Below are 23,422 nucleotides of genomic sequence, written 5' to 3' on the forward strand. Positions count from 1 at the left end.
TTTAACTGGTCGCTGGATCCTCACCCACCTGATTCAGAAATCCCACCATTCGCATGGCGTTACACAGCGTCTGGTAGCCATCCCTACAGTGTCTGATGTCCACCTCTTCCCAGCCCTGACCGATGTACCTACAGGACACAGGGAAGAATTAATATACCCCACCACCAGAGGGAGTCACCGACACCAACACTGCTATACCCCACCACCAGAGGGAGTCACTGACACCAACACTGCTATACCCCACCACCAGAGGGAGTCCCTGACACCAACACTGCTATACCCCACCACCAGAGAGGGTCACTGACACCAACACTGCTATACCCCACCACCAGAGGGAGTCACCGACACCAACACTGCTATACCCCACCACCAGAGGGAGTCACCGACACCAACACTGCTATACCCCACCACCAGAGGGAGTCACCGACACCAACACTGCTATACCCCACCACCAGAGGGGGTCACTGACATCAACACTGCTATACCCCACCACCAGAGGGAGTCACTGACACCAACACTGCTATACCCCACCACCAGAGGGAGTCACCGACATCAACACTGCTATACCCCACCACCAGAGGGAGTCCCTGACACCAACACTGCTATACCCCACCACCAGAGGGAGTCCCTGACACCAACACTGCTATACCCCACCACCAGAGGGAGTCCCTGACATCAACACTGCTATACCCCACCACCAGAGGGAGTCACTGACACCAACACTGCTATACCCCACCACCAGAGGGAGTCCCTGACACCAACACTGCTATACCCCACCACCAGAGGGAGTCCCTGACATCAACACTGCTATACCCCACCACCAGAGGGAGTCACTGACACCAACACTGCTATACCCCACCACCAGAGGGAGTCACCGACATCAACACTGCTATACCCCACCACCAGAGGGAGTCCCTGACATCAACACTGCTATACCCCACCACCAGAGGGAGTAATAAGTGAGGTGGTGGCTCCTCCCTACACACCTCAGTCACCTGTGATTCATACCTGTACATGGGGGGCTCCAGAAGCCCATACACCTCCTTCTCCTCCTCAGGACATCCGAACAGCATGTAATAAAAGACATGGAAGTTCCTCTCCCCGGGGTCCTGGTGCGTCACACGAGACTTCTCCAAGAGATACTCGTTTATCTTTGCTCCTTTCACTGTCGCGAGGGAAGAAGCTGCAGTTACACTGAGCAGAGGGAGAAGGTGCTGCACCCATTCCAATCACACAAACCTCCAGCCGCACAGGCGACTCCACACCCAGAAGCCATTGCGGTCCCATATATGTAATATATCAGGAGTGTCAGGTACAGATCCATCACATCACATTGGTTTGGTGTGAAAACAAAGCAACGCAAAATGCATACAGCGTGCCGCCACGTAATATACCATGCATAGAGCGTGCCGCCACGTAATATACCATGCATAGAGCGTGCCGCCACGTAATATACCATGCATAGAGCGTGCCGCCACGTAATATACCATGCATAGAGCGTGCCGCCACGTAATATACCATGCATAGAGCGTGCCGCCACGTAATATACCATGCATAGAGCGTGCCGCCACGTAATATACCATGCATAGAGCGTGCCGCCACGTAATATACCATGCATAGAGCGTGCCGCCACGTAATATACCATGCATAGAGCGTGCCGCCACGTAATATACCATGCATAGAGCGTGCCGCCACGTAATATACCATGCATAGAGCGTGCCGCCACGTAATATACCATGCATAGAGCGTGCCGCCACGTAATATACCATGCATAGAGCGTGCCGCCACGTAATATACCATGCATAGAGCGTGCCGCCACGTAATATACCATGCATACAGCGTGCCGCCACATAGTATACCAGTGAGTGAGTGAGTGAAGGTGAGTGTGGGGCATGCGGGAGCTGGATGCAGGGGGGGTATGCGGGGTAGGAGCCCGGAGAAGACAGGTGGGGCTGCACTTCAGGTGGAGGGGGGGGGTGCCGGCCAGCAGGAATGGGGAACAGGCAGGGGGATATACCGGCTGGCGGTATGGGCGGGCCAACACTACAGTATTGGCCGGTGGCAGCTTGGGCGTGCGGGCTGGCGGCAGCATGGGCAGACGGCGCACCACCTGCTTGGCGAGGGGGCGGGGTTGTGTGCCGTCTGCCCATGCTGCCGCCAGCCTGAGGCAAGATTTTCAACTCGCCTCATGGCAGGTGCGCCCCTGCTTATTAGATACTACAAATGAGCCACCCTTGGAGGGTTTAGAGGGGTATTCCCAAGAAGACAAGTTTCTTAAAATGTTCTGAGAATAACAAAATAACACATTTTTAACAAAGATCCAGCGTTTCCCAGATATAAGTCCAACCTGTGTCTATCAGTCCTGCTGGACACAATTTCAGTTGCCCCTGAATCCGACCCTGTAACTTCTGACTTTAGGGTCAGCTGCCATCTTGAATTCCTGTGTGACAGGGATGGAGCAGAAAGTGTAAAAGCCCATCATGCCTCTCATCATCTCATCCCTCTTTGTATGTGTTAGTACAATATTCAGAAGCTAAATAAAAGTGTAAATAGTGTATATTATCAGCTCACAGCACAGAGGGATCATGAAGTGTCTGCTCAGAGAGTCCCCGCTCACAGCACAGAGGGATCAGGAAGTGTCTGCTCAGAGAGTCCCCGCTCACAGCACAGAGGAGTCATGAAGTGTCTGCTCAGAGAGTCCCCGCTCACAGCACTGAGGGATCATGAAGTGTCTGCTCAGAGTCCCCTCTCACAGCACTGAGGGATCATGAAGTGTCTGCTCAGAGAGTCCTCGCTCACAGCACAGAGGGATCATGAAGTGTCTGCTCAGAGAGTCCCCGCTCACAGCACAGAGGGATCATGAAGTGTCTGCTCAGAGAGTCCCCGCTCACAGCACAGAGGGATCATGAAGTGTCTGCTCAGAGAGTCCCCGCTCACAGCACAGAGGGATCATGAAGTGTCTGCTCAGAGAGTCCTCGCTCACAGCACAGAGGGATCATGAAGTGTCTGCTCAGAGAGTCCTCGCTCACAGCACAGAGGGATCATGAAGTGTCTGCTCAGAGATTCCCCGCTCACAGCACAGAGGAGTCATGAAGTGTCTGCTCAGAGAGTCCCCGCTCACAGCACAGAGGGATCATGAAGTGTCTGCTCAGAGAGTCCCCGCTCACAGCACAGAGGGATCATGAAGTGTCTGCTCAGAGAGTCCCCGCTCACAGCACAGAGGGATCATGAAGTGTCTGCTCAGAGAGTCCCGGCTCACAGCACAGAGGGATCATGAAGTGTCTGCTCAGAGAGTCCCCGCTCACAGCACAGAGGGATCATGAAGTGTCTGCTCAGAGAGTCCCCGCTCACAGCACAGAGGGATCATGAAGTGTCTGCTCAGAGAGTCCTCGCTCACAGCACAGAGGGATCATGAAGTGTCTGCTCAGAGAGTCCTCGCTCACAGCACAGAGGGATCATGAAGTGTCTGCTCAGAGATTCCCTGCTCACAGCACAGAGGAGTCATGAAGTGTCTGCTCAGAGAGTCCCCGCTCACAGCACAGAGGGATCATGAAGTGTCTGCTCAGAGAGTCCCCGCTCACAGCACAGAGGGATCATGAAGTGTCTGCTCAGAGAGTCCCCGCTCACAGCACAGAGGGATCATGAAGTGTCTGCTCAGAGAGTCCCGGCTCACAGCACAGAGGGATCATGAAGTGTCTGCTCAGAGAGTCCCCGCTCACAGCACAGAGGGATCATGAAGTGTCTGCTCAGAGAGTCCCCGCTCACAGCACAGAGGAATCATGAAGTGTCTGCTAAGAGAGTCCCCGCTCACAGCACAGAGGGATCATGAAGTGTCTGCTCAGAGAGTCCTCGCTCACAGCACAGAGGGATCATGAAGTGTCTGCTCAGAGAGTCCTCGCTCACAGCACAGAGGAATCATGAAGTGTCTGCTCAGAGAGTCCTGGCTCACAGCACAGAGGGATCATGAAGTGTCTGCTCAGAGAGTCCCCGCTCACACACAGCACACACTACAGGAACGTAAAACAACCGTAAACACCATTTACCAGGTTAATGAGGTGCCCGAGGTCTAGGACCATGTTATGACAATCACAATCCAGATCCTTCCATAAATCTCATCCTTCTGCACGTTGGGAGAGGATCTTACAGAGGAACGGCTGAGCTCAAATGTGTCCCTCATGTAGAGACATCAACCAAAGTCCTGCCGGGGCGCTGGAGACCCCCGAAATCTTACCAGAACCCTCCCTCAGTCACCAGATAAATGCCGGAGCGGGTGCCGGGCTCCTTATCTCACATTATGTGGCCCTCACTCACAGCGTTACTGGGTGGGAGGATTCACCCTAATATCCAATCTCATGTTTCCTTGTTTCTTATGTTTTTTAGTTTTTTACTCCCCAGATCCTTTATGGGAATTAGCGCCCGGGTACGACATAGACCTCGGAAGGAGAAGGATCAACATAAATAATACAGCAGCATCACTTGTACCTGGATATAAATATAGGGCATCGAAATCGCAAAGTGGGGGGGGGGGTTGGGATTTGAGAATTTTCTTTTGTATATAAACCCCTTTAAGAGATCTGCAATTGCCAGAGAAAGTGTTAATCAGGGAGATTGGCTCAAATACGGAACCGATATCATCCCATACATCCTATATAATAATACAGTGCCGGTCATTAAGGGGTTAATATTTTAGAGTCACTTTTTAGAACATTTTGTTTTTATTGGGATTCATCAATAAACTGACGTAGATGTAATTGCCCCGTAACAGAGGACATTGCACGTGCGACATATTCCCCTCAGCGCTTCCTACAGGTGAACGCGCATTAGTCTATAGTGTCTCGTTCTATACGTAACAAGGCGCATTTACTAAGGGCTGCACAGGTATAACAAGTGTCCGTGCCTATACTATGGTGTCATGTGACATAAATTGGGGGCGCTCCATGCAACGGTTGGTGAAATTGTTGTTTACCATCCAGCGTGACCTTTAGACTGACAGGTGCTGTCTGGAAGTTGTTTACACCAGAGAATATAATGGATCAGAGGCGCGGCAGAGAGAAGAGGGGGACAAATGGCGCTCATAGGGTCTTTAAAATGAAAGTGGGTATAAAACTTCTCACCTTTAGGGTTGTGCAGGTCTAGGCACAACTCTAAATAGAATTTGATATGAAAACAGGAGGAGGAGGAGGGTGCCCCCTAACAGATTAATAGACAAAGTACCAAGAGTATACGAAAGAAACGGCACCCACCTCCAAGGCCGTTAAAGGAAATTTCTATTTATTTGTTTCTTGGAAAACAGATGCATTTCAAGGCTAAAAAACAATAAACCGTCTGCAAACACAATAAAAAAAAAACCATGGCATAAAAAACTAAAATAGAAAAAAAATAATTTGATTGCATGTTACCCAGGAACAGATAAATATAGTGAGCCTGAGATTAAAAGGTTAAAAATACTTATTACACTCCAACAAATCACTCAGCAACTTATGTTCCCCGGATGAGAAGCGAAACACTGGTTGGGTTATACATAATAGACACCAGCTTATTACAATGTATTTAGGATTGGTGTTACCTCAGGAGAGAGCGCCCTCATCTGCTCGAGGTCAGGGCTTACGGCTCGGTAGCGGGACGCTGCTTTGTAATAACCGCCTAGATGGCGCCGAATGGGGAAGCGACAAAAAGCTTTAAGTGGAAGGCTGTAAGTACATCCGAGCAGATCTGGAGCGCCGGGGGGACATTTCTTTTGTATACTCCTGGTACATACAATATTATGGAGACTCAATGCAAGTCTATGGGAAAATGCTTTGTCATTGTGTTTGTGCTAAAATGTACCATCCCCCTCCTGGTAGAAAGTGTATAAGGAGAATAGTCCTAGTCCTTCCAGTTAGAGGACATGTCTTGGAGGAGAAAACGGCCAGTCACCTGAGATAAGGATCCTCTGCCATAGACCCCGGCTCCAGCCTGGGACCAGGGGACCAGCCTTCTGAGAACTACAGCTAGCCCAGGCCTGTCCTCAGCATTAACCCTTCTTCTGTCAGGGAGGAGATTGGAGGAGTCATCCCTGTGATTTCCTTGTGTTGCTTTGGATAATGTTGAGACCACTGTATTTTGGCGTCATGAACAGGATCCGGTAGCAGATGGCAGAGTAAGACATCACAGATCCAGGAATGTATCCTGTACTGCTAGAGGCTTCCTAGTGAAGTACTCAGTTAGTCCCTGGGTAGACAGAATCATATGAGTGATACGCCTGCTAGTCATGGGGTCTCAAGCGTTTCTTCCACAATCAAATGGGGGCCATTTACAAAATTATTTCTTTTAATGATGAACAGGAGGTCACCAATAATCTCTGATCCTATAGTCGACACCAGTTCAGGGGATCCAAAACAACCACCAGAGGTGTCAAACCACTCCACTACCAGGAGTAAGTGTTCCCTCACATCTCAGGTCATTAGAACTGTACTTGGGGAAAACATTTGGGAATATGTAATGATGTCCTGTAGGACAACGTTCATCCTGCTGATTAAGTGTTGTTGGGATGTGTCCCTTCCTGCCGATGAGTCTGAAGACCTTTGTCTCCCCAAGAGCTTTGCCGCAGATTATCTGGGAGAACGTTTGTCATGTTACCAGATGTGATGTCACCATCTCTGGGGAGAGAGAAAGGGCGGACGTGCGGGCGCTTCATTCACTCTGTGGCATTAATAATTATCCGAGCACCTTGTGTGACGAATACAGGAGCCCAAGAGGCTCATTATCATAAATATAAAGAAATGTTTTTACAATGAAACACCTACAACACCTGTCTGAGGTAGGTTTGCCTACTAATGGGCGTTTCTAAATGGTAGATTTCCTTTAAGGCACCGGATACAAAAAAAAACCCTCTTGGTGATTTGGGGGGGTCCAGAAGTAACACGAGCAGAAGCGAACGTTTGCTCAGAGAACATAAGGCCCGAGTACAGAGAACGGCCAATCAGACCTGGGAGGGAGCCGACTGTCCAAAGTTTAGCATAATTATTGGTCACTTTCATCTGTAAGGCCACGTTGTCTCATACTAAGAAAAGGCTCTTAATAAACGCGGCACAAGGGAGGTTTGAAGGATCCGAGATCCAACACTGCAATTTGTGACTACTTGTAATTTTGTGATGTAAATCTGCCTGGTGCTCACCCGATCGCTCGCTGAAGCGGAGCTGGATGTACTTCCCGAAGCGGCTGCTGTTCTGGTTCATCACCGTCTCTGCATTTCCAAAAGCCTCCAGTAAGGGATTAACCTGCGGAGAGATTGGGAGGGTCAGCCTGCAGGGGTCACACAGGGGCCATGACCCCGCACACGATGGTGGTGACGCCAGAGGGCAGTAGCGAGGCAGCAACACCACTGCTTGCCGTACACGATGGAGCAAAGGACTGTATGCAAGGGCCGGACTCGAAGGCGCCTCTTCATAAAAGTTATTTATGCCATGTGTATACACCGAGGCGGAGATCTTACATACAATCCTCGAGCGAACCGCTACCACACACACTGGATAAGCTCCTCACTATATGCTTGTTACCCAGGTCACAATAAGGGGACCCTCCACCTAATTATTTACTACAAATTGTATATACACTTTTTCTACCTTCCATTATTATTGATGCCGAATGACCCTGGATCTGTAAAATTCAAGTCCACAACTAGTACCTACACGAAGCTAGAGAGGCCACGGGGCTATAAAACATTCAGAAACTTTCTAAACCTCAGCTTCTTGCTACAGAAAGTAAACCTGGCCCAATCCTACAAACAGCAGAGGGTTTGTTACAGTGTGCACCATTCAGGTAAGTACAGCACCAGCACAATCCCCTCATTTCATAAGAGTTTATAACAAACAATTTGTCAAAAAAGTATCATGGATTCAGTGTCACAGCCCGTTTCCATAGAGGAGAGGTCCCTCGTCACCCGCCCGGTACCTGTAGGATCTGCTGGCTCAGCTGGTCGTTCCCTCGGCTTCGGTGCACTAGATGTCTCAGCAGTAGCTTTGTGCTCTCCGTCTTTCCGGCTCCGCTGTCACCACTGGAAGGTGAGAAGAAAGAATCCAATCTGTATTCTGCTCCTACATCTCGTCTCCACGTCTCATAAAAAGATTTTTGGAGGCTTCTGCTCGGCAGATATGACCTTCAACAAGACTATTAGCAGCAGGGAACATCCAGTCACAAATATCTGTACCTACCCCCCTCCCAGTGTACATAAAGTGGAATCATGTCCTATGTACACGGACTCTCCAAGGTGGTCGCCATCACATGAGAGATTGAGGCAACACCCAACCTCACCAATAGGAGGCCCCAGTAGGAGGACGTCAAACACCATTATCAACAGCGCAGCCCCCTCTGAGCAGGGTGTAAGACTATGCCTCCATCTCCGATGTAATGGCGAGCAGCTCGGAGCGCATACTCATGGGACAGACATGTGCAGCGAGAAACATCACTGCTCAGATACATCCCCTGCTCAGATACATCCCCTGCTCAGATACATCCCCTGCCTCCATGACTTCACAGAGTAATTAATACTTTCTCTAACTGTCAAAACTAACAAAATGAGAAGTAGATGGAAAAATAACAAATAGGATTCAACGAAAAGTTCTGGACCTACAATATTCTCTAAGGTTCCCTACAATAGTCACAGCCATAAACTTCCAAGTATTTTCCTGTTATTTTATATTAAAGAAAAACACAAAGGGGGAAATTCCTTAAGACCGATGTCGCCACGTCTGGGGGTAATAAGTGGATTCTGGAAAGCGCAGGGTGAAAACTTTGGCTCAAATCGAATACATATATTCATCCCCTAGTCAGTACTTTGTAGGACCACCTTTACATCTAGAGGCTGGAGGTTCCTCCATTCTTCTCTGTACATCTAGAGGCTGGAGGTTCCCCCATTCTTCTTTGTACATCTAGAGGCTGGAGGTTCCCTCATTCTTCTCTGTACATCTAGAGGCTGGAGGTTCCCTCATTCTTCTCTGTACATCTAGAGGCTGGAGGTTCCCTCATTCTTCTCTGTACATCTAGAGGCTGGAGGTTCCCCCCATTCTTCTTTGTACATCTAGAGGCTGGAGGTTCCCCCATTCTTCTCTGTACATCTAGAGGCTGGAGGTTCCCCCATTCTTCTTTGTACATCTAGAGGCTGGAGGTTCCCCCCAATTCTTCTTTGTACATCTAGAGGCTGGAGGTTCCCCCATTCTTCTCTGTACATCTAGGAGGCTGGAGGTTCCTCCATTCTTCTCTGTACATCTAGAGGCTGGAGGTTCCCCCATTCTTCTTTGTACATCTAGAGGCTGGAGGTTCCCCCCATTCTTCTTTGTACATCTAGAGGCTGGATGTCCCCCCGTTCTTCTTGGTACATCTAGAGGCTGGAGGTTCCTCTATTCTTCTCTGTACATCTAGAGGCTGGAGGTTCCCCCCATTCTTCTTTGTACATCTAGAGGCTGGAGGTTCCCCCATTCTTCTTTGTACATCTAGAGGCTGGAGGTTCCCCCATTCTTCTCTGTACATCTAGAGGCTGGAGGTTCCCCCATTCTTCTCTGTACATCTAGAGGCTGGAGGTTCCCCCATTCTTCTCTGTACATCTAGAGGCTGGAGGTTCCTCCATTCTTCTTTGTACATCTAGAGGCTAGAGGTTCCTCCATTCTTCTCTGTACATCTAGAGGCTAGAGGTTCCCCCATTCTTCTCTGTACATCTAGAGGCTGGAGGCCCCCCCATTCTTCTCTGTACATCTAGAGGCTGGACTATGACTGGACTTTGCGCACACACAAGGATCTGCTGTGTTGTCTCTTCCATTGTAGCTGATGTTTAGGAGTCATCCTACTAGAAGGACCTTCCCTCAGTCTCAGGTCCTCCCCCAGCACGATGTGGCTCCTCTGGTATCACAGTCTGGTCAGGGAGATGTGTAGTGTTGGTGATATTAGTTGTGGTCTCCTCTGAGCCCCTGCTCCATGTTCTTGCTGTGCTCCTAAATAGGACGGGACTTCTTATGGCTTTCTTGCAGATTTGTGACGGACATGACTAATAGTCATCCAAAGGACAGATTCTCCTCTTGAGCTGTGGATCTCTGCGGCTCCTCCGTGACTTGGGGAGATCTTCCTAACCCTGCTGTGCCCTAGCTTTATCCCTGAGCTTTCTGCTGTGCTCCTTGATTTTGGTGATCCTGTTTGTTCACTGATGTTCTCTTACAAACCTGTGAGGTCTTCACAGAACATCTGCAGTTATCCTGAGGAGAAACTACTTCCAGATGAAGAGACTTCTAGAGGCCATCGAACAGTGGATTATGTGCAGAGTGCAGGAGGTAAGTACACAAGCACAACAATGATCCGGTGACCCCAGGATAGTATTAGGGGACAATGGCGGCACATGGAGGGGAGACCCCCACAACACTGTATGGGGGTTCTGCCCATTACGTCACCGGTGAAGTCGAGTCTAATCCATCAATAGTTACATGAGGCAGAAGGCGACACCCGCCATGACAGAAGCCGCTCACCTTATGACCACGCACTGGTTCCGGGGGGAAGAGGACGTCTCCACCGTCAGCGCGCTGTAAGCTCGATCCGCCACGGCAAATATGTGAGGAGGCAGAAGACGCAGCGGGTGGGAACTGTACACCTCCGACACCTGGGGGCAGACAGAAGCCTCACAGCTCAGCAGATGCCCTGACTCCAGGGCGCCTGTGTATGGGGCCCTCACCAATGCCCCCCCAGGTCAGGGACTACACAGTTACATTGGGAGCGACGCCCCAGAGGGAGAGGACTGACAGATCATTGTGGGGTGTACCAATGCCACCCACCTACTCCCACAGCTACTCACCTCCGAACCATAGAGAGGGAGCGTCTGCAAAGGGTTAACCGCGATCAGGATGTCTCCGATGTAAGTCTGTGGAGAGGTGAGGGGTAGTTACATATGATGCCCCCAATGACAATGATGACACTACCCTCCATTACAGGAGTCTCAGCCTCAATTATCAGAAGAATCCAACCAGGTGACCCCTGTGCAGGGGGGCAGCAACACTTACAAATGGAGGCCCGGGGTGATTGTATTCCGGGGGTGTGTAGGGGTGATGGAGAAGCATTGCGACAGTTAAAGGGGATTGATATATTAGTGGTAAGCATAGCAGTGGGGGAATGTATAAGGCGTGTGGCAGAGTATAGAAGGGTAATTGGGTGGGGCTCTAGCAGGGCAATGGAGTATTTTTGGGGCTCTAGCAGGGCAATGGAGTAGTTTTGGGGGTCCAGCAGGGCAATGGAGTAGTTTTGGGGGTCCAGCAGGACAAAGGGTCAGTTTTGGGGGTCCAGCAGGACAAAGGGTCAGTTTTGGGGGTCCAGCAGGACAAAGGGTCAGTTTTGGGGGTCCAGCAGGACAAAGGGTCAGTTTTGGGGGTCCAGCAGGACAAAGGGTCAGTTTTGGGGGTCCAGCAGGACAAAGGGTCAGTTTTGGGGGTCCAGCAGGACAAAGGGTCAGTTTTGGGGGTCTAGCAGGACAAAGGGTCAGTTTTGGGGGTCTAGCAGGACAAAGGGTCAGTTTTGGGGGTCTAGCAGGACAAAGGGTCAGTTTTGGGGGTCTAGCAGGACAAAGGGTCAGTTTTGGGGGCTAGCAGACTTACTGAAATGGGTTCAGATGTGGGGTATAGCAGAGAAATGTAATTGGAATAGTAAGAGGTATAGAAAAGTTATGGAGTAGTTTGGAGGGGAGCTGCATAATAGAAGTATAGTATTAGTTGGGGGTACAGCAAGTTACTGCGGTAGTTTAAGGGGATGATTGAGGATTAAGACTATAGTGGTAGTTGGGGGTATAGCAGGGTAATGGGGTAGTTGAATATTATGGGTATAGTAGTACTTGGTGGGTATAGCAGGATAATGGGGTAGTTTGTGGGGGTGGTTGAGTATTAGGGGCAAAGCAGGGTCATGGGGTAGTTAATTATTAGGGGCATAGCAGAGTCATGGGGTAGTTTTGGGGGTGGTTGAGTATTAGGGGTATAGCAGGGTCATGGGGTAGTTGAGTATTAGGGGTATAGGAGTACTTGGTGGGTATAGAAGGATAATGGGGTAGTTGAGTATTGGGGGTATAGTAGTTGGGGTATATAGCAGGGTAATGGGGTAGTTTGGGGGCTGGTTGAGGATTAGGGGCATAGCAGAGTCATGGGGTAGTTTGGGGGTGGTTGACCATTGGGGTATAGTGGTAGTTGGGGTTATAGCAGGGTCATAGGGTAGTTTTGGGGGTGGCTGAGTATCAGGGGTATAGCAGGGTCATGGGGAAGTTTTGGGGGTGGTTGAGTATTAGGGGTATATCAGGGTCATGGGTTAGTTGAGTATTGGGGTAAAGTGGTAGTTGGGGGTATAGCAGGGTCATGGGGTAGTTAAGTATTAGGGGCATAGCAGAGTCATGGGGCAGTTTTGGGGGTGGTTGAGTATTAGGGGTATAGCAGGGTCATGGGGTAGTTTGGGGGGTGGTTGAGTATTGGGGTATAGTGGTAGTTGGGGGAATAACAGGGTCATGGGGTAGTTTGGGGGGTTGTGTAATAGGAGCATAGCAGGGTCATGGGGTAGTTTGGGGGTGGTTGAGTATTGGGGTACAGTGGTAGTTGGGGGTATAGCAGGGTCATGGGGTAGTTTGGGGGCAGTTGAGTATCAGAGGTACAGCTGGGTCATGGGGTAGTTTGGGGGTGGTTGAGTATTGGGGTATAGTGGTAGTTGAGGGGTATAGCAGGGTCATGGGGTAGTTTTGGGGTGGCTGTGTATTAGGGGTGTAGAAGGGTCATGGAGTAGTTTTGGAGGGGGCTGAGTGTCAGGGGTATAGCAGGGTCATGGGGTAGTTTGGGGGGCAAGTTGAGTATTGGGGTAAAGCAGGGTCATGGGGTAGTTGAGTATTGGGGTATAGTGGTATTTGGGGGAATAACAGGGTCATGGGGTAGTTTGGGGGGGTGGTTGTGTATTAGGGGTACAGCAGGGTCATGGAGTAGTTGAGTATTGGGGTATAGTGATAGTTGGGGGTACAGCAGGGTCATGGGGTAGTTTGGGGGGTAGTTGAGGTATAGCAGGGTCATGGGGCAGTTTGGAGGGTGGTTAAGTATTGGGGTATAGTAGTATTTGGGGGTACAGCAGGATAATGGGGTAGTTTGGGAGGTGGCTGAGTATTAGGGGTGTTGCAGGGTCATGGGGTAGTTGGGGGGTAGTCAAGTATTGGGGTATAGTGGTAGTTGGGGGTATAGCAGGGTCAAGGGGAAGTTGAGAACTGGGGTATAGTGGTAGTTGGGGGTATAGCAGGGTCATGGGGCCGTTTGGGGGGTAGTTGAGTATTGGGGTACAGCAGGGTAATAGGGTAGTTTGGGGGGCAGTTGAGTATTGGGGTATAGTGGTAGTTGGGAGGTATAGCAGGGCCATGGGGTAGTTTGGGGGGTGGCTAAGTATTGAGGTACAGCAGGGTAATAGGGTAGTTTGGGGGGCAGTTGAGTATTGGGGTATAGTGGTAGTTGGGGGTATAGCAGGGTCATGGGGGAGTTTGGGGGGTGGCTGAGTATTAGGGGTGTAGAAGGGTCATGGGGTAGTTGAGTATTGGGGTACAGCAGGTTCATGGGGTAGTTTGGGGGGTGGTTGAGTATTAGGGGTATATCAGGGTCATGGGGTAGTTAAGTATTAGGGGCATAGCAGAGTCATGGGGCAGTTTTGGGGGTGGTTGAGTATTGGGGTATAGCAGGGTCATGGGATAGTTGAGTATTAGGGGTATAGCAGGGTCATGGGATAGTTGAGTATTAGGGGTATAGCAGGGTCATGGGGTAGTTTGGGGGGCAAGTTCAGTATTGGAGTAAACCAGGGTCATGGGGTAGTTGAGTATTGGGGTATAGTGGTATTTGGGGGAATAACAGGGTCATGAGGTAGTTTGGGGGGTGGTTGTGTATTAGGGGTATAGCAGGGTCATGGGGTAGTTGAGTATTGGGGAATAGAGGTAGTTGGGGGTATAGCAGGGTCATGGGGCTGTTGAGTATTGGGGTATAGTGGTAGTTGGGGGTATAGCAGGGTCATGGGGCTGTTGAGTATTGGGGTATAGTGGTAGTTGGGGGTATAGCAGGGTCATGGGGCTGTTGAGTATTGGGGTATAGTGGTAATTGGGGGTATAGCAGGGTCATGGGGCCGTTGAGTATTGGGGTATAGTGGTAGTTGGGGGTATAGCAGGGTCATGGGGCAGTTGAGTATTGGGGTATAGTGGTAGTTGGGGGTATAGCAGGGTCATGGGGCAGTTGAGTATTGGGGTATAGGGGTAGTTGGGGGTATAGCAGGGTCATGGGGCCGTTGAGTATTGGGGTATAGTGGTAGTTGGGGGTATAGCAGGGTCATGGGGCAGTTGAGTATTGGGGTATAGTGGTAGTTGGGGGTATAGCAGGGTCATGGGGCCGTTGAGTATAGGGGTATAGTGGTAGTTGGGGGTATAGCAGGGTCATGGGGCCGTTGAGTATTGGGGTATAGGGGTAGTTGGGGGTATAGCAGGGTCATGGGGCCGTTGAGTATTGGGGTATAGGGGTAGTTGGGGGTATAGCAGGGTCATGGGGCCGTTGAGTATTGGGGTATAGTGGTAGTTGGGGGTATAGCAGGGTCATGGGGCAGTTGAGTATTGGGGTATAGGGGTAGTTGGGGGTATAGCAGGGTCATGGGGCCGTTGAGTATTGGGGTATAGTGGTAGTTGGGGGTATAGCAGGGTCATGGGGCCGTTGAGTATAGGGGTATAGTGGTAGTTGGGGGTATAGCAGGGTCATGGGGTAGTTGTGTATTGGGGTATAGAGGTAGTTGGAGGTATAGCAGAGTCATGGGGCCGTTGAGTATTGGGGTATAGTGGTAGTTGGGGGTATAGCAGGGTCATGGGGCCGTTGAGTATTGGGGTATAGTGGTAGTTGGGGGTACAGCAGGGTCATGGGGCAGTTGGGGGTATAGCAGGGTCATGGGGCAGTTGAGTATTGGGGTATAGGGGTAGTTGGGGGTATAGCAGGGTCATGGGGCCGTTGAGTATTGGGGTATAGTGGTAGTTGGGGGTATAGCAGGGTCATGGGGCAGTTGAGTATTGGGGTATAGTGGTAGTTGGGGGTATAGCAGGGTCATGGGGCCGTTGAGTATAGGGGTATAGTGGTAGTTGGGGGTATAGCAGGGTCATGGGGTAGTTGTGTATTGGGGTATAGAGGTAGTTGGAGGTATAGCAGGGTCATGGGGCTGTTGAGTATTGGGGTATAGTGGTAGTTGGGGGTATAGCAGGGTCATGGGGCCGTTGAGTATTGGGGTATAGTGGTAGTTGGGGGTACAGCAGGGTCATGGGGCAGTTGGGGGTATAGCAGGGTCATGGGGCAGTGTAGCATTAGGGGGGTGGCCGGGTCACTCACATACACCCGCAGCTCCGTGTAGCGGGTGTGCAGGTCGCTCAGTAGCCGCTCCTCCGTCAGCTCGGGCAGGCTGGCCGCGTCGTCCCCGGGCAGGGCGCTCAGGATCCGGGGCAGGAGCTCCATGGCTCCCCGATCCCCCTATCGCACCTGGAGCCGCAAGCCACGCCCACATTCCGCTGTGCAGCATAAACCCCGCCCACATGAGCTACTGCAGGACAAGGCCACGCCCCTAGGGCGGGCCAAACATCGGGCGGGAATTTGCCAAGTCACAATCCTGTCACGTATATCAGTCCTGTATGTATAGTGTGTGTGTGTATATAGCGTATATGTGCGGTGTGCCTGTATGTATAGTGTGTGTGTGTATATAACGTATATGTGCGGTGTGCCCGTATGTATAGTGTGTGTATATAACGTATATGTGCGGTGTGCCCGTATGTATAGTGTGTGTATATAGCGTATATGTGCGGTGTGCCCGTATGTATAGTGTGTGTATATAGCGTATATGTGCGGTGTGCCTGTATGTATAGTGTGTGTATATAGCGTATATGTGCGGTGTGCCCGTATGTATAGTGTGTGTATATAACGTATATGTGCGGTGTGCCTGTATGTATAGTGTGTGTATATAACGTATGTGTGCGGTGTGCCCGTATGTATAGTGCGCGTGTATATAGCGTATATGTGCGGTGTGCCTGTATGTATAGTGTGTGTATATAGCGTATATGTGCGGTGTGCCCGTATGTATAGTGTGTGTATGTATGTATAGCGTGTGTGTATATAGCGTATATGTGCGGTGTGCCCGTATGTATAGTGTGTGTATATAGCGTATATGTGCGGTGTGCCCGTATGTATAGTGTGTGTATATAGCGTATATGTGCGGTGTGCCCGTATGTATAGTGTGTGTATATAGCGTATGTGTGCGGTGTGCCCGTATGTATAGTGTGTGTGTATGTATAGCGTGTATATAGTGTATGTGTGCGGTGTGCCCGTATGTATAGTGAGCGCGTATATAGTGTGCGGTGTGCCCGTATGTATAGTGCGTGTATATAGCGTATATGTGCGGTGTGCCCGTATGTATAGTGTGTGTATATAGCGTATATGTGCGGTGTGCCCGTATGTATAGTGTGTGTATATAGCGTATATGTGCGGTGTGTCTGTATGTATAGTGTGTGTGTGTATATAGCGTATATGTGCGGTGTGCCCGTATGTATAGTGTGTGTATGTATGTATAGCGTGTGTGTATATAGCGTATATGTGCGGTGTGCCCGTATGTATAGTGTGTGTATATAGCGTATATGTGCGGTGTGCCCGTATGTATAGTGTGTGTATATAGCGTATATGTGCGGTGTGCCCGTATGTATAGTGTGTGTATATAGCGTATGTGTGCGGTGTGCCCGTATGTATAGTGTGTGTGTATGTATAGCGTGTATATAGTGTATGTGTGCGGTGTGCCCGTATGTATAGTGAGCGCGTATATAGTGTGCGGTGTGCCCGTATGTATAGTGCGTGTATATAGCGTATATGTGCGGTGTGCCCGTATGTATAGTGCGTGTATATAGCGTATGTGTGCGGTGTGCCCGTATGTATAGTGTGTGTATATAGCGTATATGTGCGGTGTGCCTTTATGTATAGTGTGTGTATATAGCGTATATGTGCGGTGTGTCTGTATGTATAGTGTGTGTGTGTATATAGCGTATATGTGCGGTGTGCCTGTATGTATAGTGTGTGTATATAGCGTATATGTGCGGTGTGCCTTTATGTATAGTGTGTGTATATAGCGTATATGTGCGGTGTGCCTGTATGTATAGTGTGTGTGTGTATATAGCGTATATGTGCGGTGTGCCTGTATGTATAGTGCGTGTATATAGCGTATATGTGCGGTGTGCCTGTATGTATAGTGTGTGTATATAGCGTATATGTGCGGTGTGCCCGTATGTATAGTGTGTGTATATAGCGTATATGTGCGGTGTGCCTTTATGTATAGTGTGTGTATATAGCGTATATGTGCGGTGTGTCTGTATGTATAGTGTGTGTGTGTATATAGCGTATATGTGCGGTGTGTCTGTATGTATAGTGTGTGTGTGTATATAGCGTATGTGTGCGGTGTGCCTGTATGTATAGTGCGTGTATATAGCGTATGTGTGCGGTGTGCCCGTATGTATAGTGTGTGTATATAGCGTATATGTGCGGTGTGCCTTTATGTATAGTGTGTGTATATAGCGTATATGTGCGGTGTGCCTGTATGTATAGTGTGTGTGTGTATATAGCGTATATGTGCGGTGTGCCTGTATGTATAGTGTGTGTATATAGCGTATATGTGCGGTGTGCCTGTATGTATAGTGTGTGTGTGTATATAGCGTATATGTGCGGTGTGCCTGTATGTATAGTGCGTGTATATAGCGTATATGTGCGGTGTGCCTGTATGTATAGTGTGTGTATATAGCGTATATGTGCGGTGTGCCTGTATGTATAGTGCGCGTGTATAGCGTATATGTGCGGTGTGCCCATATGTATAGTGTGTGTATATAGCGTATATGTGCGGTGTGCCTGTATGTATAGTGCGCGTGTATAGCGTATATGTGCGGTGTGCCCATATGTATAGTGTGTGTATATAGCGTATATGTGCGGTGTGCCCATATGTATAGTGTGTGTATATAGCGTATATGTGCGGTGTGCCCGTATGTATAGTGTGTGTATATAGCGTATATGTGCGGTGTGCCCGTATGTATAGTGTTGTGTGTATGTATAGCGTGTATATAGTGTATGTGTGCGGTGTGCCTGTATGTATAGTGCGCGTGTATATAGCGTATGTGTGCGGTGTGCCCGTATGTATAGTGTGTGTATATAGTGTATGTGTGCGGTGTGCCTGTATGTATAGTGCGCGTGTATATAGCGTATATGTGCGGTGTGCCCGTATGTATAGTGCGCGTGTATAGCGTATATGTGCGATGTGCCCGTATGTATAGTGCGCGTGTATAGCGTATATGTGCGATGTGCCCGTATGTATAGTGCGCGTGTATAGCGTATGTGTGCGGTGTGCCCGTATGTATAGTGTGTGTGTGTGTGTGTATATAGCGTATATGTGCGGTGTGCCCGTATGTATAGTGTGTGTATATAGCGTATATGTGCGGTGTGCCCGTATGTATAGTGTGTGTATATAGCGTATATGTGCGGTGTGTCTGTATGTATAGTGTGTGTGTGTATATAGCGTATATGTGCGGTGTGCCCGTATGTATAGTGTGTGTATGTATGTATAGCGTGTGTGTATATAGCGTATATGTGCGGTGTGCCCGTATGTATAGTGTGTGTATATAGCGTATATGTGCGGTGTGCCCGTATGTATAGTGTGTGTATATAGCGTATATGTGCGGTGTGCCCGTATGTATAGTGTGTGTATATAGCGTATGTGTGCGGTGTGCCCGTATGTATAGTGTGTGTGTATGTATAGCGTGTATATAGTGTATGTGTGCGGTGTGCCCGTATGTATAGTGAGCGCGTATATAGTGTGCGGTGTGCCCGTATGTATAGTGCGTGTATATAGCGTATATGTGCGGTGTGCCCGTATGTATAGTGCGTGTATATAGCGTATGTGTGCGGTGTGCCCGTATGTATAGTGTGTGTATATAGCGTATATGTGCGGTGTGCCTTTATGTATAGTGTGTGTATATAGCGTATATGTGCGGTGTGTCTGTATGTATAGTGTGTGTGTGTATATAGCGTATATGTGCGGTGTGCCTGTATGTATAGTGTGTGTATATAGCGTATATGTGCGGTGTGCCTTTATGTATAGTGTGTGTATATAGCGTATATGTGCGGTGTGCCTGTATGTATAGTGTGTGTGTGTATATAGCGTATATGTGCGGTGTGCCTGTATGTATAGTGCGTGTATATAGCGTATATGTGCGGTGTGCCTGTATGTATAGTGTGTGTATATAGCGTATATGTGCGGTGTGCCCGTATGTATAGTGTGTGTATATAGCGTATATGTGCGGTGTGCCTTTATGTATAGTGTGTGTATATAGCGTATATGTGCGGTGTGTCTGTATGTATAGTGTGTGTGTGTATATAGCGTATATGTGCGGTGTGTCTGTATGTATAGTGTGTGTGTGCGGTGTGCCTGTATGTATAGTGCGTGTATATAGCGTATGTGTGCGGTGTGCCCGTATGTATAGTGTGTGTATATAGCGTATATGTGCGGTGTGCCTTTATGTATAGTGTGTGTATATAGCGTATATGTGCGGTGTGCCTGTATGTATAGTGTGTGTGTGTATATAGCGTATATGTGCGGTGTGCCTGTATGTATAGTGTGTGTATATAGCGTATATGTGCGGTGTGCCTGTATGTATAGTGTGTGTGTGTATATAGCGTATATGTGCGGTGTGCCTGTATGTATAGTGCGTGTATATAGCGTATATGTGCGGTGTGCCTGTATGTATAGTGTGTGTATATAGCGTATATGTGCGGTGTGCCTGTATGTATAGTGCGCGTGTATAGCGTATATGTGCGGTGTGCCCATATGTATAGTGTGTGTATATAGCGTATATGTGCGGTGTGCCTGTATGTATAGTGCGCGTGTATAGCGTATATGTGCGGTGTGCCCATATGTATAGTGTGTGTATATAGCGTATATGTGCGGTGTGCCCATATGTATAGTGTGTGTATATAGCGTATATGTGCGGTGTGCCCGTATGTATAGTGTGTGTATATAGCGTATATGTGCGGTGTGCCCGTATGTATAGTGTTGTGTGTATGTATAGCGTGTATATAGTGTATGTGTGCGGTGTGCCTGTATGTATAGTGCGCGTGTATATAGCGTATGTGTGCGGTGTGCCCGTATGTATAGTGTGTGTATATAGTGTATGTGTGCGGTGTGCCTGTATGTATAGTGCGCGTGTATATAGCGTATATGTGCGGTGTGCCCGTATGTATAGTGCGCGTGTATAGCGTATATGTGCGATGTGCCCGTATGTATAGTGCGCGTGTATAGCGTATATGTGCGATGTGCCCGTATGTATAGTGCGCGTGTATAGCGTATGTGTGCGGTGTGCCCGTATGTATAGTGTGTGTGTGTGTGTGTATATAGCGTATATGTGCGGTGTGCCCGTATGTATAGTGTGTGTATATAGCGTATATGTGCGGTGTGCCCGTATGTATAGTGCGCGTGTATATAACGTATGTGTGCGGTGTGCCCGTATGTATAGTGCGCGTGTATATAGCGTATGTGTGCGGTGTGCCTGTATGTATAGTGCATGTATATAGCGTATGTGTGCGGTGTGCCCGTATGTATAGTGTGTGTATATAGCGTATATGTGCGGTGTGCCCGTATGTATAGTGTGTGTATATAGCGTATGTGTGCGGTGTGCCCGTATGTATAGTGCGCGTGTATATAACGTATGTGTGCGGTGTGCCCGTATGTATAGTGCGCGTGTATATAGCGTATGTGTGCGGTGTGCCTGTATGTATAGTGCGCGTGTATATAGCGTATGTGTGCGGTGTGCCTGTATGTATAGTGCGCGTGTATATAGCGTATATGTGCGGTGTGCCCGTATGTATAGTGTGTGTATATAGCGTATGTGTGCGGTGTGCCCGTATGTATAGTGCGTGTGTATATAGCGTATGTGTGCCCGTATGTATAGTGCGCGTGTATATAGCGTATGTGTGTGGTGTGCCGTATGTATAGTGCGTGTGTATATAGCATATGTGTGCGGTGTGCCCGTATGTATAGTGTGTGTATATAGCGTATATGTGCGGTGTGCCCGTATGTATAGTGCGCGTGTATATAGCGTATGTGTGCGGTGTGCCCGTATGTTTAGTGCGTGTGTATATAGCGTATGTGTGCGGTGTGCCCGTATGTATAGTGTGTGTATATAGCGTATATGTGCGGTGTGCCCGTATGTACAGTGCGCGTGTATATAGCGTATGTGTGCGGTGTGCCCGTATGTATAGTGCGTGTGTATATAGCGTATGTGTGCCCGTATGTATAGTGCGCGTGTATAGCGTATGTGTGCGGTGTGCCCCCGTATGTATAGTGCGCGTGTATATAGCGTATGTGTGCGGTGTGCCCGTATGTATAGTGCGCGTGTATAGCGTATGTGTGCGGTGTGCCCGTATGTATAGTGCGCGTGTATATAGCGTATGTGTGCGGTGTGCCCGTATGTATAGTGCGCGTGTATATAGCGTATGTGTGCGGTGTTCCCGTATGTATAGTGCGCGTGTATATAGCGTATGTGTGCGGTGTGCCCGTATGTATAGTGCGCGTGTATATAGCGTATGTGTGCGGTGTGCCCGTATGTATAGTGCGCGTGTATATAGCGTATGTGTGCGGTGTGCCCGTATGTATAGTGCGCGTGTATATAGCGTATGTGTGCGGTGTGCCCGTATGTATAGTGCGCGTGTATATAGTGTATATGTGCGGTGTGCCCGTATGTATAGTGTGTGTGTATATATATATATATATGTGTCTGTGATCCCGTCCTGTGTGTGTATATATAGTGTGTGTGATCCCGTCCTGTGTGTGTATATATAGTGTGTGTGTGATCCCGTCCTGTGTGTGTATATATATAGTGTGTGTGTGATCCCGTCCTGTGTGTGTATATATAGTGTGTGTGATCCCGTCCTGTGTGTGTATATATAGTGTGTGTGATCCCGTCCTGTGTGTGTGATCCCGTCCTGTGTGTGTATATATAGTGTGTGTGATCCCGTCCTGTGTGTGTATATATAGTGTGTGTGATCCCGTCCTGTGTGTGTATATATAGTGTGTGTGATCCCGTCCTGTGTGTGTATATATAGTGTGTGTGATCCCGTCCTGTGTGTGTATATATAGTGTGTGTGATCCCGTCCTGTGTGTGTATATATAGTGTGTGTGATCCCGTCCTGTGTGTGTATATATAGTGTGTGTGATCCCGTCCTGTGTGTGTGATCCCGTCCTGTGTGTGTGATCCCGTCCTGTGTGTGTATATAGTGTGTGTGATCCCGTCCTGTGTGTGTATATATAGTGTGTGTGATCCCGTCCTGTGTGTGTATATATAGTGTGTGTGATCCCGTCCTGTGTGTGTATATATAGTGTGTGTGATCCCGTCCTGTGTGTGTATATATAGTGTGTGTGATCCCGTCCTGTGTGTGTATATATAGTGTGTGTGATCCCGTCCTGTGTGTGTATATATAGTGTGTGTGATCCCGTCCTGTGTGTGTATATATAGTGTGTGTGATCCCGTCCTGTGTGTGTATATATAGTGTGTGTGATCCCGTCCTGTGTGTGTATATATAGTGTGTGTGATCCCGTCCTGTGTGTGTATATATAGTGTGTGTGATCCCGTCCTGTGTGTGTATATATAGTGTGTGTGATCCCGTCCTGTGTGTGTATATATAGTGTGTGTGATCCCGTCCTGTGTGTGTATATATAGTGTGTGTGATCCCGTCCTGTGTGTGTGTGATCCCGTCCTGTGTGTGTGTATATATATAGTGTGTGTGATCCCGTCCTGTGTGTGTATATATAGTGTGTGTGATCCCCTCCTGTGTGTGTGTATATATAGTGTGTGTGATCCAGTCCTGTGTGTGTGTATATATAGTGTGTGTGATCCCGTCCTGTGTGTGTATATATAGTGTGTGTGATCCCGTCCTGTGTGTGTATATATATAGTGTGTGTGATCCCGTCCTGTGTGTTTATATATAGTGTGTGTGATCCCGTCCTGTGTGTGTATATATAGTGTGTGTGATCCCGTCCTGTGTGTGTGTGATCCCGTCCTGTGTGTGTGTATATATATATAGTGTGTGTGATCCCGTCCTGTGTGTGTATATATAGTGTGTGTGATCCCGTCCTGTGTGTGTGTATATATAGTGTGTGTGATCCAGTCCTGTTTGTGTGTATATATAGTGTGTGTGATCCAGTCCTGTTTGTGTGTATATATAGTGTGTGTGATCCCGTCCTGTGTGTGTATATATATAGTGTGTGTGATCCCGTCCTGTGTGTGTATATATAGTGTGTGTGATCCCGTCCTGTGTGTGTATATATAGTGTGTGTGATCCCGTCCTGTGTGTGTGTGATCCCGTCCTGTGTGTGT

At 48.8% G+C, this 23,422-nt stretch overlaps 1 protein-coding gene across 2 annotated transcripts in view; it reads right to left on the minus strand.

Annotated features, from left to right (window-relative positions):
• LOC140106884 (myosin-IIIb-like) overlaps nt 1-15,551 on the minus strand; it is a 39,111-nt gene extending 23,560 nt beyond the window's left edge. The window contains exons 1-7 of one of the 2 annotated variants that reach the window (XM_072131508.1): nt 15,366-15,550; nt 10,814-10,879; nt 10,491-10,621; nt 7,933-8,035; nt 7,157-7,259; nt 1,009-1,165; nt 29-128 (exon numbers count right to left, since the gene is read on the minus strand). In XM_072131508.1, the coding sequence (XP_071987609.1) occupies nt 29-128; nt 1,009-1,165; nt 7,157-7,259; nt 7,933-8,035; nt 10,491-10,621; nt 10,814-10,879; nt 15,366-15,488 (783 nt within the window). In that variant the 5' untranslated portion in view covers nt 15,489-15,550. Of the gene's footprint in view, nt 1-28; nt 129-1,008; nt 1,166-7,156; nt 7,260-7,932; nt 8,036-10,490; nt 10,622-10,813; nt 10,880-15,365 lie in introns of both variants that reach the window. The other variant, XM_072131509.1, reaches the window with a different exon arrangement.
• Between the last annotated feature and the right edge of the window lie 7,871 nt (nt 15,552-23,422).

This window comes from Engystomops pustulosus, unplaced genomic scaffold (genome assembly GCF_040894005.1).
Source record: "Engystomops pustulosus unplaced genomic scaffold, aEngPut4.maternal MAT_SCAFFOLD_59, whole genome shotgun sequence".
NCBI lineage: Eukaryota > Metazoa > Chordata > Amphibia > Anura > Leptodactylidae > Engystomops > Engystomops pustulosus.